Here is a 21,029-nt window from a genome sequence, read left to right on the forward strand (position 1 = left end):
CCGTATCTGAGTCAGTTTTATTAGCTCATTTTTATAGCAGAAAGACTAGTGGTATCATGATTTCAGTTTAGTGTGCAATCCGTGTGAAGACAAGCTTATTCAGATGATGATTGAAGGAGCTAAGAGGATTTTAAGTAAACCAGTTTTGAAAAAAGAGCCAATTACAGCAGATCATTTACAGAAGATAGTGGACAAAATTGGTAGTGATCGTGCTCATTTGCCGAATGTGAGAATTTGTGCTATGATGTTAGTTGGTTATGCAGGATTGTTACGCTACAGTGAGATAGTAAATTTAAAAATGTGTAACATAAAATTTTTTGACACTTATGTTTCTTTGAATATTGAAACTGGGAAAACTGATGTATATAGAAGGGGCAATAATGTTATAATTTCTAAAACAAATTTGCCTACCTGTCCAGTAGTTTGGTTATTGACATACATTAATTTAGCTAAATTGGCTTTGGATTCTAATCAATTTGTGTTTCGTTCTGTTAGATTTTTTAAGTCAGTAAATTCTTATAAGTTAGCAGAGGTTAATCGTCCTTTATCTTATACTAGAGCTAGGGAGTTACTTTTGGGCACATTAACTGCGATTGGTCTTGATTGTAAACTTTTTTGTCTTCATAGTTTGCGCAGTGGTGGTGCAACTGCTGCTGCAAGAAATGACGTTTCTGATCGTTTAATTAAAGAGCATGGAAGGTGGCGTACCGATTTTGCTAAAGATGGTTATATCAAAGATTCTGTTAAAAAGCAACTAACGGTTTCGTCAAATCTTGGTATATAACAGGTTATAGATATTTAAAAATTTTGGTGATATTATTCAGCTCAATTATGCTATGAATTTACTATTTTTTCCCTTTGTCTCGAGGTTATAGCGAGTAGCACACCTACTTTATGTCGTTTGTTCTTTGTTAAGGCCATAGAATATTAATTACTTTATATTCGGACGAACGTAGTGAGGGAGAATATAAATAAAATTTAGTTCGTCGTACGTAAGTAGTTCATAAATATTCATGACATGTGACCATTTGTCCGCACTTAAAACCCGTGCGGTCACCTTTCTGACCATCGACTCTCGCTATAGCCTAAAGTAGACACGTGTATTCACGGTTGATTTAATGTGAATTTGTAATTGGAATTATGATATTATTGTTATTATGTTTGTATGCGATACATACATTGTTGTATTATATAGAATTAAAGGTTATAGCGAGTAGCACACCTACTTTATGTCGTTTGTTCTTTGTTAAGGCCATAGAATATTAATTACTTTATATTCGGACGAACGTAGTGAGGGAGAATATAACGTCATTGGCTATTATATTCAAGATATGCCTGATCTCAATTTATTAGTTCCCCAGGCAACAAACTCAAATGAGGTATTTAGAGAAGGAACATTTTGAAACCTAAACCAGTTTTACTTCCATGGTTCAAACAAATCTCACTTTTTAATTTCATAACTTGTCCTTTTGTAAATTAGCCAAAATATAATGAAGTTATTGATTTGTTGTTTTTATACAAGTGTGTGACAGACAGAGAGAAGCAGAAATAACAGTGCCAATTCAGTATAGCTCATGTCCAGTACGCAATTTAAAAATCATGTTTTTGCAATCGCATGTCCGTTGAATACGGATAGTGATTTTAAGAAAAAATTATATGTTAGTTAGATGTGCTATTTTTTCTTATGAATACAATTCTAATTTGTTATGTTATGTCCTATTGTGTCGCCAGAAACGCTCTAAGCCTTTGTCATCTAGACCCTCTAAATTCACTTATGAATACAATTCTAATTTGTTATGTTATGTCCTATTGCCAGAAACGCGCTAAGCCTTTGTCATCTAGACCCTCTAATACAATTCTAATTTGTTATGTTATGTCCTATTGTGTCGCCAGAAACGCTCTAAGTCTTTGTCATCTATACCCTCTAAATTTTCTTATGAATACAATTCTAATTTGTTATGTTATGTCCTATTGTGTCGCCAGAAACGCTCTAAGTCTTTGTCATCTATACCCTCTAAATTTTCTTATGAATACAATTCTAATTTGTTATGTTATGTCCTATTGTGTCGCCAGAAACGGTCTAAGCCTTTGTCATCTATACCCTCTAAATTTTCTTATGAATACAATTCTAATTTGTTATGTTATGTCCTATTGTGTCGCCAGAAACGGTCTAAGCCTTTGTCATCTAGACCCTCTAAATTCTCTTATGAATACAATTCTAATTTGTTATGTTATGTCCTATTGTGTCGCCAGAAACGCTCTAAGCCTTTGTCATCTAGACCCTCTAAATTCGCTTATGAATACAATTCTAATTTGTTATGTTATGTCCAAATGTGTCGCCAGAAACGGTCTAAGCCTTTGTCATCTAGACCCTCTAAATTTTCTTATGAATACAATTCTAATTTGTTATGTTATGTCCTATTGTGTCGCCAGAAACGGTCTAAGCCTTTGTCATCTAGACCCTCTAAATTCTCTTATGAATACAATTCTAATTTGTTATGTTATGTCCTATTGTGTCGCCAGAAACGGTCTAAGCCTTTGTCATCTATACCCTCTAAATTTTCTTATGAATACAATTCTAATTTGTTATGTTTTGTCCTATTGTGTCGCCAGAAACGGTCTAAGCCTTTGTCATCTAGACCCTCTAAATTCTCTTATGAATACAATTCTAATTTGTTATGTTATGTCCTATTGTGTCGCCAGAAACGCTCTAAGCCTTTGTCATCTAGACCCTCTAAATTTTCTTATGAATACAATTCTAATTTGTTATGTTATGTCCTATTGTGTCGCCAGAAACGGTCTAAGCCTTTGTCATCTATACCCTCTAAATTTTCTTATGAATACAATTCTAATTTGTTATGTTATGTCCTATTGTGTCGCCAGAAACGGTCTAAGCCTTTGTCATCTAGACCCTCTAAATTCTCTTATGAATACAATTCTAATTTGTTATGTTATGTCCTATTGTGTCGCCAGAAACGCTCTAAGCCTTTGTCATCTAGACCCTCTAAATTCGCTTATGAATACAATTCTAATTTGTTATGTTATGTCCAAATGTGTCGCCAGAAACGGTCTAAGCCTTTGTCATCTAGACCCTCTAAATTTTCTTATGAATACAATTCTAATTTGTTATGTTATGTCCTATTGTGTCGCCAGAAACGGTCTAAGCCTTTGTCATCTAGACCCTCTAAATTCTCTTATGAATACAATTCTAATTTGTTATGTTATGTCCTATTGTGTCGCCAGAAACGCTCTAAGTCTTTGTCAACTAGACCCTCTAAATTCTCTTATGAATACAATTCTAATTTGTTATGTTATGTCCTATTGTGTCGCCAGAAATGCTCTAAGTCTTTGTCATCTAGACCCTCTAAATTCACTTATGAATACAATTCTAATTTGTTATGTTATGTCCTATTGTGTCGCCAGAAACGCTCTAAGCCTTTGTCATCTAGACCCTCTAAATTCTCTTATGAATACAATTCTAATTTGTTATGTTATGTCCTATTGTGTCGCCAGAAACGCTCTAAGCCTTTGTCATTTAGACCCTCTAAATTCACTTATGAATACAATTCTAATTTGTTATGTTATGTCCTATTGTGTCGCCAGAAACGGTCTAAGCCTTTGTCATCTAGACCCTCTAAATTCTCTTATGAATACAATTCTAATTTGTTATGTTATGTCCTATTGTGTCGCCAGAAACGCTCTAAGCCTTTGTCATCTAGACCCTCTAAATTCACTTATGAATACAATTCTAATTTGTTATGTTATGTCCTATTGTGTCGCCAGAAACGCTCTAAGCCTTTGTCATCTAGACCCTCTAAATTCACTTATGAATACAATTCTAATTTGTTATGTTATGTCCTATTGTGTCGCCAGAAACGGTCTAAGCCTTTGTCATCTAGACCCTCTAAATTCTCTTATGAATACAATTCTAATTTGTTATGTTATGTAGCCAGAAACGCTCTAAGCCTTTGTCATCTAGACCCTCTAAATTCGCTTATGAATACAATTCTAATTTGTTATGTTATGTCCAAATGTGTCGCCAGAAACGCTCTAAGCCTTTGTCATCTAGACCCTCTAAATTCGCTTATGAATACAATTCTAATTTGTTATGTTATGTCCTATTGTGTCGCCAGAAACGCTCTAAGCCTTTGTCCTCTAGACCCTCTAAATTTTCTTATGAATACAATTCTAATTTGTTATGTTATGTCCTATTGTGTCGCCAGAAACGCTCTAAGCCTTTGTCATCTAGACCCTCTAAATTCTCTTATGAATACAATTCTAATTTGTTATGTTATGTCCTATTGTGTCGCCAGAAACGCGCTAAGCCTTTGTCATCTAGACCCTCTAAATTCGCTTATGAATACAATTCTAATTTGTTATGTTATGTCCTATTGTGTCGCCAGAAACGCTCTAATTGTGTCGCCAGAAACGGTCTAAGACTTTGTCATCTAGACCCTCTAAATTCTCTTATGAATACAATTCTAATTTGTTATGTTATGTCCTATTGTGTCGCCAGAAACGCTCTAAGCCTTTGTCATCTAGACCCTCTAAATTCTCTTATGAATACAATTCTAATTTGTTATGTTATGTCCTATTGTGTCGCCAGAAACGCTCTAAGCCTTTGTCATCTAGACCCTCTAAATTCACTTATGAATACAATTCTAATTTGTTATGTTATGTCCTATTGTGTCGCCAGAAACGCGCTAAGCCTTTGTCATCTAGACCCTCTAAATTCTCTTATGAATACAATTCTAATTTGTTATGTTATGTCCTATTGTGTCGCCAGAAACGCTCTAAGCCTTTGTCATCTAGACCCTCTAAATTCTCTTATGAATACAATTCTAATTTGTTATGTTATGTCCTATTGTGTCGCCAGAAACGCTCTAAGCCTTTGTCATCTAGACCCTCTAAATTCACTTATGAATACAATTCTAATTTGTTATGTTATGTCCTATTGTGTCGCCAGAAACGGTCTAAGCCTTTGTCATCTAGACCCTCTAAATTCTCTTATGAATACAATTCTAATTTGTTATGTTATGTCCTATTGTGTCGCCAGAAACGCTCTAAGCCTTTGTCATCTAGACCCTCTAAATTTTCTTATGAATACAATTCTAATTTGTTATGTTATGTCCTATTGTGTCGCCAGAAACGCTCTAAGCCTTTGTCCTCTAGACCCTCTAAATTCTCTTATGAATACAATTCTAATTTGTTATGTTATGTCCTATTGTGTCGCCAGAAACGCTCTAAGCCTTTGTCCTCTAGACCCTCTAAATTTTCTTATGAATACAATTCTAATTTGTTATGTTATGTCCTATTGTGTCGCCAGAAACGCTCTAAGCCTTTGTCCTCTAGACCCTCTAAATTTTCTTATGAATACAATTTTAATTTGTTATGTTATGTCCTATTGTGTCGCCAGAAACGCTCTAAGCCTTTGTCATCTAGACCCTCTAAATTCTCTTATGAATACAATTCTAATTTGTTATGTTATGTCCTATTGTGTCGCCAGAAACGCTCTAAGCCTTTGTCATCTAGACCCTCTAAATTCACTTATGAATACAATTCTAATTTGTTATGTTATGTCCTATTGTGTCGCCAGAAACGCTCTAAGCCTTTGTCCTCTAGACCCTCTAAATTTTCTTATGAATACAATTCTAATTTGTTATGTTATGTCCTATTGTGTCGCCAGAAACGCTCTAAGCCTTTGTCATCTAGACCCTCTAAATTTTCTTATGAATACAATTCTAATTTGTTATGTTATGTCCTATTGTGTCGCCAGAAACGCGCTAAGCCTTTGTCATCTAGACCCTCTAAATTCGCTTATGAATACAATTCTAATTTGTTATGTTATGTCCTATTGTGTCGCCAGAAACGCTCTAATTGTGTCGCCAGAAACGGTCTAAGCCTTTGTCATCTAGACCCTCTAAATTCACTTATGAATACAATTCTAATTTGTTATGTTATGTCCTATTGTGTCGCCAGAAACGCTCTAAGCCTTTGTCATCTAGACCCTCTAAATTCACTTATGAATACAATTCTAATTTGTTATGTTATGTCCTATTGTGTCGCCAGAAACGGTCTAAGCCTTTGTCATCTAGACCCTCTAAATTCACTTATGAATACAATTCTAATTTGTTATGTTATGTCCTATTGTGTCGCCAGAAACGGTCTAAGCCTTTGTCATCTAGACCCTCTAAATTCACTTATGAATACAATTCTAATTTGTTATGTTATGTCCTATTGTGTCGCCAGAAACGCTCTAAGCCTTTGTCATCTAGACCCTCTAAATTCACTTATGAATACAATTCTAATTTGTTATGTTATGTCCTATTGTGTCGCCAGAAACGCGCTAAGCCTTTGTCATCTAGACCCTCTAAATTCTCTTATGAATACAATTCTAATTTGTTATGTTATGTCCTATTGTGTCGCCAGAAACGCTCTAAGCCTTTGTCATCTAGACCCTCTAAATTCACTTATGAATACAATTCTAATTTGTTATGTTATGTCCTATTGTGTCGCCAGAAACGCTCTAAGCCTTTGTCATCTAGACCCTCTAAATTCACTTATGAATACAATTCTAATTTGTTATGTTATGTCCTATTGTGTCGCCAGAAACGCTCTAAGCCTTTGTCAACTAGACCCTCTAAATTCACTTATGAATACAATTCTAATTTGTTATGTTATGTCCTATTGTGTCGCCAGAAACGGTCTAAGCCTTTGTCATCTAGACCCTCTAAATTCTCTTATGGATACAATTCTAATTTGTTATGTTATGTAGCCAGAAACGCTCTTAGCCTTTGTCATCTAGACCCTCTAAATTCGCTTATGAATACAATTCTAATTTGTTATGTTATGTCCAAATGTGTCGCCAGAAACGCTCTAAGCCTTTGTCATCTAGACCCTCTAAATTCGCTTATGAATACAATTCTAATTTGTTATGTTATGTCCTATTGTGTCGCCAGAAACGCTCTAAGCCTTTGTCCTCTAGACCCTCTAAATTTTCTTATGAATACAATTCTAATTTGTTATGTTATGTCCTATTGTGTCGCCAGAAACGCTCTAAGCCTTTGTCATCTAGACCCTCTAAATTCTCTTATGAATACAATTCTAATTTGTTATGTTATGTCCTATTGTGTCGCCAGAAACGCGCTAAGCCTTTGTCATCTAGACCCTCTAAATTCGCTTATGAATACAATTCTAATTTGTTATGTTATGTCCTATTGTGTCGCCAGAAACGGTCTAAGCCTTTGTCATCTAGACCCTCTAAATTCTCTTATGAATACAATTCTAATTTGTTATGTTATGTCCTATTGTGTCGCCAGAAACGCTCTAAGCCTTTGTCATCTAGACCCTCTAAATTCACTTATGAATACAGATTGCCACGACTCCTTGAAAACAAATTGACGGATTTCCCAGAAACTTGCACTGATTCTTCTTACGGTGGACATGAAGTTGTGCACCAGCTACTTCAATTTTAAATCTGCTTTTTTTGGGGGGGAGGGGGGGTCACATACCAAAAACAAAAGAATTGACTATGTCATTAATTTTATAACTATATTTTTTGGAGAGAGTAGTCAACACACGTGCTTTGGAAAACTCACAAATTTTCCTATAAAAAAATAACATACGCATTTCTAGTTTTATAAAATAATCTGGAATAGATATTCTTCTTCCTGTTATTATAATTCTTTGGACAATTGCTAATATATTTTCGCGATACCAAACCGTAAGTAACTTAAGTATAATAATAGTTTTCATCCAAACATCGAGAAATAGATCAGACCTCATTTTTTTTACTTCATATAAAAATAAGAAGATGGGGTATGATTGCCAATGAGATAAATCTCTACGAGAGACCAAGTGACGTAGAAGTTAACAATTATTGTCACCGTACGGTCTTTAACAATGAACAAACCCAATACTGCATAGTCAGCTACAAAATGCCCCGAAATGACAAATGTAAAACAATGCATACGAGAAAACTATCTGCCTAATTTCATTGCGTTGTCTTTTATTCTAATTATTGTATTTTTCCCTTATTTATATTTTGATACAAATATAGAGCCTTAATAATAATCATATCAATGTAAATTCATTATCTTATCTCTGACTGTATCTATCATCACTCAGTCCATATAAAAGACAATCGTTATTTTATCTCTAACCCTGCATTAGTATTTCACTCCTGCTATTGCATAATTTATGTATAATCAACTTTTCTATTATTCGTCATCTCAGACATCAAGTCCTAACATTTAATTATTCTTTCAGAATCATCATCATACCGCTAAAAATATTTAACAAGTTGAATGTTTATTAAAATATGAAATGTTTTGTTGTAGCATCTCATATCTGCATTTTACACACCGCAACGATTATTCAAGGTTCAGTTAGGTGTTCTTTTAATTTATTTTCTTTTTATTTCAATTTGTATTTTGATAACGATAAAAAATATGTTGTTCCAATATTTTACCAATTAAATAATATGATTATAATAATTTCCTTTTTGTTATTTTAATTAAAATAGGAACAATTTTTAAAAACTCCTTAATTACTGCATAAACGGACTTAGCTCTTTCTTAATTTCGCTAAAATGGTTTTGTTTTAAAATCTTAAAAACGCCTAACCATTCACGGTATTTTTTTCGCTTATAATCTAATGTCCAATGTTTAACATTTGCGACTAATTTAATTAACTATTGATGTAAAATATCAATCAGTCTCGAATAACACTTATCTCTATAGCAACTGTAATACGCTAATACTATTCATAAGGTCAATTAATTACCTATAACGAAGGTGGCCACAGAAAAGAACAGATTTTTTCCGAAAAGACAATAAGCATTTCCAATATTCCGAAATACTACAAAATCAATTGCGTGAACCCTCAAGGGTTCTCGCAATTAGGTGTCGATAATTCACTTGGGAACTCAACATATACCCCCACGACACTAACTAAAGAGGAAATTCTGGATAATCATAGGTCTGTTCTATGTTCCTTTGGAATTTCACCCAAAGATGATGAACTGGATCTTCCATCACTGTATTGGATACCTAAACTACATAAGTGTCCTTTACACACAACGGTATATTGCTGGGTAGTCCAAGTGCTCCACGAACCTCTTTCTAAATTATTGACATCAATTTTATCAGCAATCAAAGACGGACTTCAAAGTTATTGTGATACTGCCTATTCTGGAGGTGGCGTGAATCAGATGGGGATACTAAAAAAACTCCAAAGATCTCTTACATAAAACAGACAACACGTTATAACTTGGTGTTTTTTTTTTAAATATTCCATATGTACACACACCTTTTCCATCCGTCAAAATGTAATCTTCATTTCTATTTGTCTGTTCTCTGACTTTTCTGGCAATATCAGTTGTATTTGATTCGTACTACGGAAGAGTATTAGCGCCACACATTTTTTTATTTAAATAACGGAAACCTTTGCGTTACAACGCAAACATCTTGATTTCAATTATTCATTAAGTTTTCTATATGCCCGTCTGTCATTAAATTTCTGTTGTGATTTAGTTAGAAAAAGAACCATAAATACAAGGAAAAGTCGTGTGTATGAACTGAAGGAGATGTAGAAACCATCATTGAGACAGCAACAAAAAAACAAAAATATACAAAAGACAAGTGTCTATACAATATGTCAAGCTCTAAATTTGCCCAGAAAAGGGAGAAGGTTTGGTACCATTAAAACGTTTAATCCCGCTGCAAATGTTTGCACCTGTCCTAAGTCAGATATCTGATGTACAGTAATTGTCGTTTGTTTAATATGTAGTTCATACGTGTTTCTCGTTTCTCGTTTTTATATAGATTAGACCGTTGGTTTTCCCGTTTGAATGGTTTTAAATTACTAATTTTTTGGGCCCTTTATAGCTTGCTGTTCGGTGTAATAATATCCATGGCTCCATGTTGAAGGCCGTACCATGACCTATAATGGTTAACTTTTATAAAATGTTATTTGGATGGAGACTTGTCTCATTGAAACTCATACCACATCTTCCTATATCTATTTTGATGAGATTGATACTTATAGATTATAGATTGTTTTTCAAACGAGTAGCCTGATATGAAAAATTATCCTAAAAAAAGATCAAAGCAGATTTTGAGTAAATAGCGAAAGTGATTTATCAACCCCACATATATGATATTCACTAGAGCCTACAGCACTTCTCTAGGGTTGATAGAATATACGATATTCATTGAGGCCTACAGCACTCTTCTAGGGTTGATATAATATACGATATTCACTGAGGCCTACATCACTTCTCTAGGGTTGATAGAATATACGATATATACTGAGGCCAATATCACTTCTCTAGGGTTGATAGAATATGCGACATTCACTGAGGCCTATAGCACTTCTCTATGGTTGATAGAACATATCTAGGGTTGATAGAATATACGATATTCACTGAGGCCTAAAGCACTTCTCTAGGGTTGATAGAATATACGATATTCACTGTGGCCTACATCACTTCACTAGGGTTGATAGAATATACGATATTCACCGAGGCCTACAGCACTTCTCTAGGGTTGATAGAATATACGATATTCACTGAGGCCTACAGCACTTCTCTAGAGTTGATAGAACATACGATATTCACTGAGGCCTACAGCAATTGTCTAGGGTTGATAGAGCATACGATATTCACTGAGGCCTACAGCACTTCTCTAGGGTTGATAGAACATACGATATTCATTGAAGCCTACAGCACTTTTCTAGGGTTGATAGAATATACGATATTCACTGAGCCCTACAGCACTTCTCTAGTTTGATAGAATATACGATATTCACTGAGGCCTACATCACTTCTCAAGGGTTGATAGAATATACGATATTCACTGAGGCCTACATCACTTCTCAAGGGTTGATAGAATATACGATATTCACTGTGGTTCATGCCTTTTATAGCCGACAATACGGTATAGGTTTTTCTCATTGTTGAAGGTCGAAGGGTTGCCTATAATTGCTTACATCCACTTCATTTGAACTTTGGTGGATAGTTGTCTCATTGGCAATCATACCACATTTCCTTATTTTTATACTATCAGGTGTTGAATTCTCTCTGACAGGAGTACACTTAAAACCTGTAATTTTAGACTGCCTTGAGCACACTACTGTCTGATCACATTTTTAACATGTTTATGATAGGTATGTATTATTTCATTATATAATCTATGTTAATCACAATAAACTTAAAGAACTTTTTGAAAACCTTCAGTTATCCAAAACATTATATTGTGAAATACATATCACATGTATTAAGTATGTCATATTGTTGACTTAACGTCAGACAAAACAAATCTGACCTTAACGCATGACATAGACAAAATCTTTTTGTTTTTACTTGATTTTCATATGATGAAGACATAATCTTTCAATCAGTTTTAATTGAGGTCTGCAGCTGGTATGTCAGTCCTTTGTTAATTTATGTATCACATGTTGTCATTTTGCTTGGTTCTTTTGTTGCCTATTCTGACATCTGACTCGGACTTCTTTTAAACTGAGTTTTACTGTGCGTATTGGTATGGGTTTCTTTATTCTACATTTGCTAGAGGTATAGGTGGTGGTGGTGGGGGTGGGTGGTGAGATCTCACAAAACATGTTTAATCCCGCCGCATTTTCAGTTGCGCCTGTCTCAAGTCAGGAGCATCTGGCCTTTATTAGTCTTGTATGTTGTTTTTTTTTTAAATTTTAGTTCATTTATATGGTTTGGAGTTTAATGTGACATCCATTTTTACTCAACTAGAACACAATTTTATTTAGGGGCTAGCTAATAACTACCTCTGGGTGCGGGATTTTCTCGCTGCGTTGAAGACCCATTAGTTGCCTTCGGCTGTTGTCTGCTCTTTGATCGAGTTGTTTATTTGACATTTTCCCCATTTCCACTCTCAATCTTATCTAATATTTCGTGGGGTGAATGCAGGATTTTCAAAGGCATATGGGTTTATTAGTAAGTTGGAAATCAATCAGACTTCGTTTAGATGAGACATGTCTTCAGAATGAATAAAGATGAACAATATGGGAAGGGGGGAGTTAAAAATTGAAAAGTTAAACGTTTTTTATTTGTTTTGTTTACTAAATGCACAATAAATTTATGTAAATCTCTTCTTGGTTAATCTTCCTTTTGACAAATTCATTTAACGATTTAAAAGTACATCAAACGAAACAAAAACTGTAGAAGATGTGTGTTATACGTCAATAAGACAACAATCAAACGATAAAAAAACACCTAATAGATATAGGAAGATTTGGTATGAGTGCTCATGAGACAACTCTTCATCCAAGTCAGAATTATAAAAAGTAAATCATTATAGGTCAAGTTACGGTCAACACAGAGCCTTAACTCACACCGAAAAGCAATCTATAAAGGGCCCCCAAAAAAGTTAATAGTGTAGAACCATTCAAACGGGAAAACCAACGGTCTAATCTATATATAAAAAATGAGAAACGAGAAACACTTATGAACCACATAAGCATATATACAGAGCAACATATAGTATTCAACAATAGACAGGTACCTAAACTAAATCGTTATGTTGTTTCAAAAGCTCACTCAGAGCTTGTGTTGAAGGTTACTATCCTGCAAAATTAACAGAAAACTTATTTGATGTGATTTGATCGTATCGAATGCATGTAAAAGAGAGGCGAAAGATATCAGAGGGACATTTTGGTCTGGTCAAATCCAAAAAAAATTGGCATATTGGTGCTTCTCGGAAAAATCATAAGGTGTAAGACCAAATGCATATAGGAAGATGTGGTGTGAGTGCCAATGAGATAACTCTCCATCCAAACAACAATTTAAAAAAAAAACCCATTATAGGTCAATGTACGGCTTTCAACACGGATCCTTGGCTCACACCCAACAACAAACTATAAAGGGCCCCAAAAATACCTAGTGTAAAACCATTCCTTCGGGAGAACCAACGATCTAATTTATATAAAATACAACAAACGAGAAACGAAAAACACGTATAAATTACATAAACAAACGACAACTACTGTACATCTGATTCCTGACGTAGGACATGTGCAAACATTTGCAGCGGGATTAAACTTTTAATGGACCCAAACCTTCTCCCTTTTTCTGAAACAATAGCATAACATCACAACATAGAAAAACACAGACTGGTTAACTAAGAGTGGCTTGTTGCTTTGTAAATCCTTCTCCTCCTCCTCCTTCTCCTTCCCTCCTCCTCCTCCTCCTCCTCCTCCTCCTTGTCATCATTCTCATCATCTTGCCGGGGCATTTTATAGTCGACTATACGGTTTGGGTGTTTCTCACTGGTGAAGGCCGTACGGTTGTCCATAATTGCTTACATCCACTTAATTTTAACTTTGGTAACCAATTCCCTTAAGACGTCCGTGTTAACTAGTTTTAGAGAGGTAAGCTCTACGAAGATGTATAGATCATACAAATCATGTAACCAATTCCTTTAAGACGTAAGTGTTAACTAGTTTTAAAGAGGTAAGCTCTACGAAGATGTATAGATCATACAATAGATTTCTTTAATTGCCCATTTTAATGAATAATAATTAATAAAATAAAACGTAAGGCATATATACACCAATGAGACAGCAACCCAGCGAGACTTGTTAAATACTTTATCGAACATGTTATCATGGATTAATTACATTGTTTTTGTGTGTAAATCAGATTACATATACTGCTTAATAGATGAATTAGGTGTTGACAATTCATTTGGAAACTCAACATATATACCCCTACGATACTTACTAAAAGGAAATCCTGGATACTTATAGTCCTGTTCCACAAGTATGTTCCTTTGGAATTTCAACCAAACATGAAGAACTGGATCTGTCATCACTGTATTGGATACCTAAACTACATAAGTGTACTTACAAAGAACGGTATATTGCTGGGTCTTCCAAGTGCTCCACGAACCTCTTTCTAAATTATATAATCAATGTTATCAACAAACAAAGCCGGTCTTCAACGTTATTGTGAAACTACCTACTATCTAGAGGTGGCGTGAATCAAATGTGGATACTAAAGATCTCTTAGAGTCCACGCAATTCAAGACTCTTTCATCTTGCAATAGTATTAACACATTTGATTTGACTTTTCTGCACTTTGCACAAGTATTCCACATTTCAAACTAAAAGACAAATTGAAAGAGTTGGTCCTGCTTTGTTTCATAAAAAAGAATGGCCAACGTAAATACAAGTATCTTTTCTTAGTGAGGGACAAATCCTACTTTGTTAAAATTCACTCAAACAAAATATTCTCTATAACTGACATTATCAAGATGCTTGGTTTCTTGATTAACAACATGGAAACACACTGTATATGTGCCCCTCTTCTTGCCGACTTGTTCCTTTGTTCATATGAAGCTGACTTCATACAGGAACTTCTTAGGAAGAAAGAAAACAAGTTAGCAGTATCCTTTAACTTTACTTTCCGCTATACAGATGATGTTCTCTCACTAAAAAAATAAAAATTAAGTGACTAAGTTGAACGCATATATCCCATCGAACTTAAGATAAAGGATACAACAGAAACAGTTAGAAACACACAATAAGGGTCGGTTGAAAACAAAACTTTACGACAAAAGGGCTAATTTCAGCTTCTCAATTGTGAATTTTTTTATTTTTATGTAACACCACTCCAGTGGCGCCTGTATACGGAGTATGCATCTCCCAGTTGATACGATACTCCAGGACTTGCATTTCCTTGATAGAGGCCCCGGTTGCTGCTCACAAGGAAGCCATTAAACCAAGAGTTCCAAGTGGTGAAGATAAAATCATCACTACTTAAGTTTTTCGGACGCCATTTTGAGTTTGTTGACCGTTAAGGAATATCCGTTTCACAAATGATAGCGGATACAGGGGCGGATCCAGGATTTTTGATAGAGGGGGCGTAGTTTTTAAAGATCGCCGAGCGAAGCGAGACGAAATTTTTTTGGACCCTTTTTAGGACTAAAAACATAAAATAAGTGAAATATGCACTTTTTAAACGGTTCCTGGCGGGGGACATGCATATTTTTTAGTTGCTGTTAAGGTGTAAGGGTTGGACATTTTCAATGCTGTATTCTCCCTATTAATTGTCTATCATAAAACGATAGTATGGATCCAAAGATATGTACTGATACATTTAATGTTGGATTTGTCAGTAAAACATAGACATGGAAAATTCTCGCACGTATGTTGTAAGTTAAGTTAGATCAACCTCAAAGATTTTTTGTTGTTAACAAGATATACAATGGGCTATTCGATTGAATTTGAAATACGACCGACAGGCTATTCGATTGAATTTGAAATACGACCGACACGAGTTAAAAAAGACAAACAAGCTAAATGTTTGGTTGATATGTTTCACCAACAACATTAAGGGAAGAAAGGGTTCCAAATCAATCAAAGGCTAAGAATGAGTCTGAAATGATTTATGAATGACAGCCTACAAATGGAGACACAAAGGCCACACCCAGCAGGCAGGTTGCAGTCTGGTTTTGAAAAAAGTATTCCATATATATCAGTTCGGCGAAACAGACATTCCGGTCAGAAATGAAAACCCCTGCCACAAGAAAATATGCCCGCTTTTATTCATCATGTTCATTTAATGCTAAATAATTCTCGTTTCTAATAGCAAAAAAGTGGACAAGATTTTTGTTTTGCGTCCAGAATTTTTGTTTAAGGCAAAAATCAGAGTCTATTTTTTTTTCTCTCAAATATCTAAGACTGTCTCCTCAAATCAAATGGTTCGTACTTACGACTTTAAATCTATATAGAGCTTATACTGACTGGGGATCATTATTCAGCTATATTATTTTAAAAAAGGCTTGGGCGTTTGGAGTTAAATATGTTTCCGTAGTTAGATAATATCGCTGTGGAACTTTTCTTTCATGAGAGTGTAATAGTCTATAGAGCAATACTTTCTGTTTGGTTGAATAATGAAATAGAGGACAATACGTTCTTGCTAAATTCTGAGTCGCTTTGAAGGTGTCATGATTGTCATCCTCAGCCTACGCAATGTGTTACTGTAATTTGAATTTCAAAATGACCGAGAGACGTTTTATTCGACGCACTGCAGATCAACTCCACCATAGCGAATCACATGACTTTGATAATCAGTAAATTCGAGCGAAAAATATCTTTATAAGTCAAGAATTGTCGCATAAAAATTAAATAGTAGTACACGGGAAATGGCAAAGTTCACGAAGTCTAGTCTGATTAATCATTTTACAAAAAAAAAGAAAGTCAGAGCAAATGGGGGGGGGGGGGGGGGGGGGCGTACGCTCTCTTCGCCCCCTCTGGATCCGCCACTGGGATATGTTCCTAATGTCGTAACTACAATCGCATCCACTTATTCCGAATGTGATCCACCGAATTAGACTTATTACTGAATTTATACTTACATAGCAACACGACGGGTGCTACATGTGGAGCAGGATCTGCTTACTCTTCCGGAGCACCTGATATCGTAACTACAATGTGACCTATCGAATTAGACTTATTACCGGATTTATACTTACATAGCAACACGACGGGTGCTACATGTGGAGCAGGATCTGCCGACCCTTCCGGAGCACCTGATATCGTAACTACAATGTGACCTACCGAATTAGACTTATTACCGGATTTATACTTACATAGCAACACGACGGGTGCTACATGTGGAGCAGGGTCTCCTTACTCTTCCGCAGCACCTGATCTCGTAACTACAATGTGACTTACCGAATTAGACTTATTACCGGATTTATACTTACATAGCAACACGACGGGTGCTACATGTGGAGCAGGATCTGCTTACTCTTCCGGAGCACCTGATATCGTAACTACAATGTGACCTACCGAATTAGACTTATAACCGGATTTATACTTACATAGCAACACGACGGGTGCTACATGTGGAACAGGATCTGCTTACCCTTCCGGAGCACCTGAGATCATTCCCAGATTTTGGTGGGGTTTGTGTTGCTCAGGCTTTAGTTTTCTATGTTAGGTGTGTGTATTATAGTTTGTCTGTTGGTCTTTTGCTTTTTTAGTCATGGCGTTGTCAGTTTATTTTCGACTTATAAGTTTGAATGTCCCTCTGGTATCTTTCGCCTCTTTGTAAAAATACATGTATTGTAAATACAGAAATAAGTTGATAGATATAGGAAGATGTGGTGTGAGTGCCAATGAGACAACTCTCCATACAAATAACAATTTAAAAAGTAAACCATTATAGGTTAAAGTACGGCCTTCAACACGGAGCCTTGGCTCACACCGAACAACAAGCTATAAAGGGCCCCAAAATTACTAGTGTAAAACCATTCAAACGGGAAAACCAACGGTCTAATCTATATAAACAAAACGAGAAACGAGAAACACGTATATGTTAGCGGCAATAAGTGAAATTAGGCATTAAGCTTAAATCCTAGGCAATAAGCTAACGCCTAGGCAGTAAGTCTATTGCCTAAATGATGTTAGACATTAGTCTTAAATCCTAGGATTTAAGCTTAAATCCTGAAAAATATGTACAGGCATTAAGCTTAATGCCTAAAACATCAATGCGAGTAAATATAAAAAGACATTTATTCATTTAAATCACAATATATTTGTAAAATAATAACATTATGAAAACTGGGGCCTGTTTATCGAAACTGTCCTAAAAAAGATCCTATAAGATATTCCTAGGACATAAATTATGATAAAATTAGGACCGACTTACGACATCTCTCAGCATGCACATTGAAGCTATTTGAGGATTATCTTGGCTAGGATGTCCTAACCGCGTATTGACGTAACAAATAGCAAAAGAAAAAAAAAATATTGTATCAAATTTAACCAACAACTTTAATTTAAAAACCGACTAATTATTAGAAAATAAATATTAGTTTTAAATTATAATAATTTGTACATTGTAAACTCTATGAAACAAAACATAAGTAAAAAATATAACTACGTTTTATATTAGAATTGAACAAACTAACTGCAAATAGTTACAATTTTACATATAATCAGTAAAATCATGCTTTGAGGGAGCTGAAATGGAAGTGTCACAACACTCCACAAGAGACTGGAAATAAAATCACTAATAAGATATGTTATCTATATTAAAATAATAATCTAAAAATATGAAAACTTGATTAAAATTTGTGTTCAAATAATTTTGTTATCACAAGTTGTGAAACTGGAAATAAAGAAAACTTACTTATCCTATAAAAAGAAATTGAAAAATGGTGTGAGCAAAAAATCACATCTTAATTTTGTCTACTTTTGACCAGTTTAAATCAGCTCGACTATTGTGAAGTGAAAAAATTTTCAAATAAATATTAAAATTATTTTATAGAATCTCCCTCTTGTTTAATTGGATTATAACAATCACTTTTTTTAAATCTTTAATATTTAGTAATATCACAAAAACATGAAAAAAGTATGTGTAAATTATGTTTTGTTAACTGCTATTAAAATTACTAAATAAACTTCCTAAATTTGAAGATCTGTCAAATGAATGTATATTTACACATGTTATATTCGAAATAAATTAAGTAACTCCTTTATATCATGAATAAATCACCAAATATGCATTAATTCCAGATTTCACTTATTGCCTAAAATTATGTTCGGCAATAGGATGAATAATCATCATAAGATTTCAGGTAATAAGCTTAATGTCTGAAAATTTCAGGCAATAACTTAATGCCTAGGCGTTAGCTTATTGCCTAGGATTTAAGCTTAATGCCTAATTTCACTTATTGCCGCTAACATATATATTACATAAACAAACGACAACTACTGTACATCAGATTCTTGACTTAGGACAGGTGCAAACATTTGCAGCGGGATTAAACGTTTTAATGGATCCAAACCTTCTCCCTTTTTCTGAAACAATAGCATAACATCACAACAAAGAAAAACATACGATAAAATATCAATTGGCAGACTTAACTCAATCAAAAAACGTATGATTAAACAATGAACGAATAAATTTGATCTGCGATATCTGAATACAAATGCACAGTTAATTAAATATTAGAGACAAACATTCATGACCAAAAAGCTAACAAACAAATTCAAACACAGGACATGACTGAGAAATATTTAACCAATCAATGTTCACTTTAGAAAAAAAACGTTTTTTTTTATAATCTTGAAGTTTATACAAATGTTGTAAGAATAAGTGAAAAATTGAAGATATTACAAATAATGAAAGCTGGTGTACAGACAAGATCCATATAAATAAAAAATAACAAAAAAGCAAATTATAAACAGTATCAACAGGTCGAATTAACAAGAAAATACGATTTGAGAGTACTCGCAGTTACTGACAGCTAGTTAAAAGCCAAAACCAATAAATAATAAAAAATCATGCATCAGAGACTAAAATCGACTAAAACACATCACAGGGATTTAGTATTTTAACGTCATTAATAGTCAAAGAAGACATGACTTGTGCAATGCCAAAAATAAATGTATCGACAGGTAGTAGTAGAGTGAAGAGCGACTTCTATAGAAATAAAAGTTAACGTGTCTGTGTCTCTATACATCTCGCCTCAAAAGATAATGAAATTTAGTTATGTTTTAATTTGCTAATGACAATATCAATATTAGTGCCAATGTGAACTATATTCAGAGATCTTATTACAATATTGGTACGATAACCCTTACTTATAAGTTTGTTTAAAGGTTCGATGAGTTTACAAGGATCACATAGTGATTTCCTCGCTTTAAGTACAATATTACCATAAAATTTAGGATGTGAAATACCATTTTTAATAAGCTTTCTACAGGTATAGCCAAATTTACTAATCAAATCTTTGTATCTATGAAAGAATTTAGTAAAAGTTTTAAGTAATTTATTGTATCGAAATCCCTGACACAACAATTTACCAGTGATGCATTGATTACGTTCGTTAAAATCTATGACATCAGAACACACACGGGCAAACCGAACGAGTTGCGATATATAAACACCGTATGATGGAGCCAAAGGCACATCGCCGTCTAAAAAAGGAAAATTAACAATAGGAAATGAAAAATCGTCTCTTTTGTCGTAAATTTTAGTGTGAAGTTTCCCGTTTGAAATTGAAATGTCTAAATCTAGAAAAGGACAACTGCTGCTGTTTATGTTAGGTTTAGTTAAAGTAAGTTCGTTTGGGTAAATTTCTGAAGTATATTTAGAGAACTCTGGATTATTCAACGAAAAAATATCATCCAGATAACGGTAGGTATTTTTGAATGTATCAACCAAATGTAACAATGATGGGTCTTTACTGAGTTTGGTCATAAACTGAGATTCATAGCAATATAGAAATAAATCTGCTATTAAAGGGGCACAGTTGGTGCCCATAGGAATACATGTACCTACTACCTGACGATACACTTTATCGCCGAAACGTACATAAATGTTATCAAGCAGAAAGTTTAAAGCTTCAATCATATCCTCACATGATTTTTTTTCTTTCCGAATCACCAATTGCTTGTATAAATGCTGCATTCATTGAATACATTTATTATTTTGTTAATCACCGATTGCTGGTTAAATTTCTACTTCATTAAATGCAGTTGTCAAAATTTTGTGCAGGAAATCATTATAGTCTACTGAATTTGTAAAGTGGATTTCAGTGAGCAGCTGTTTAAGACAGGGAGACTTCAGTGAGCAGCTGGTTAATACAGGGAGACAAATATGCGCAATACGACAGAAGTGATAAATACAAAATGTATGTGTCGCCTGAACTATAATATAAATTGTCAGGCGACACAAATATTTATAAAACAGACAACACATTATAACTTGGCGTTTGTTTTTTTTAAATATTCCATATGTACACACACCTCTTCCATCCGTCAAAATGTAATCTTCAATTCTATGTGTCTGGTCTCTGACTTTTCTGGCAATATCAGTTGTATTTGATTCGTCCTCATTCAAGCGTAACAATTTAGGAGAAAGCCTACATATATATAAATACTGTAACAATTTAGGAGAAAGCCTACAGATAAATACTGTAACAATTTAGGATAAAGCCTACAGATAAATACGTGCGAGAATTTCTCGTTGCATTGAGGAC

At 34.4% G+C, this 21,029-nt stretch overlaps 1 protein-coding gene across 1 annotated transcript in view; it reads right to left on the reverse strand.

Annotated features, from left to right (window-relative positions):
- LOC143084093 (uncharacterized) overlaps positions 1–21,029 on the reverse strand; it is a 41,570-nt gene that overhangs the window by 9,928 nt on the left and 10,613 nt on the right. Inside the window, exon 2 of the mRNA XM_076260500.1 lies at positions 20,797–20,912. Within this exon, the coding sequence (XP_076116615.1) occupies positions 20,797–20,912 (116 nt within the window). The remainder of the gene's footprint in view (positions 1–20,796; positions 20,913–21,029) is intronic.

Source organism: Mytilus galloprovincialis, chromosome 7 (genome assembly GCF_965363235.1).
Source record: "Mytilus galloprovincialis chromosome 7, xbMytGall1.hap1.1, whole genome shotgun sequence".
NCBI lineage: Eukaryota > Metazoa > Mollusca > Bivalvia > Mytilida > Mytilidae > Mytilus > Mytilus galloprovincialis.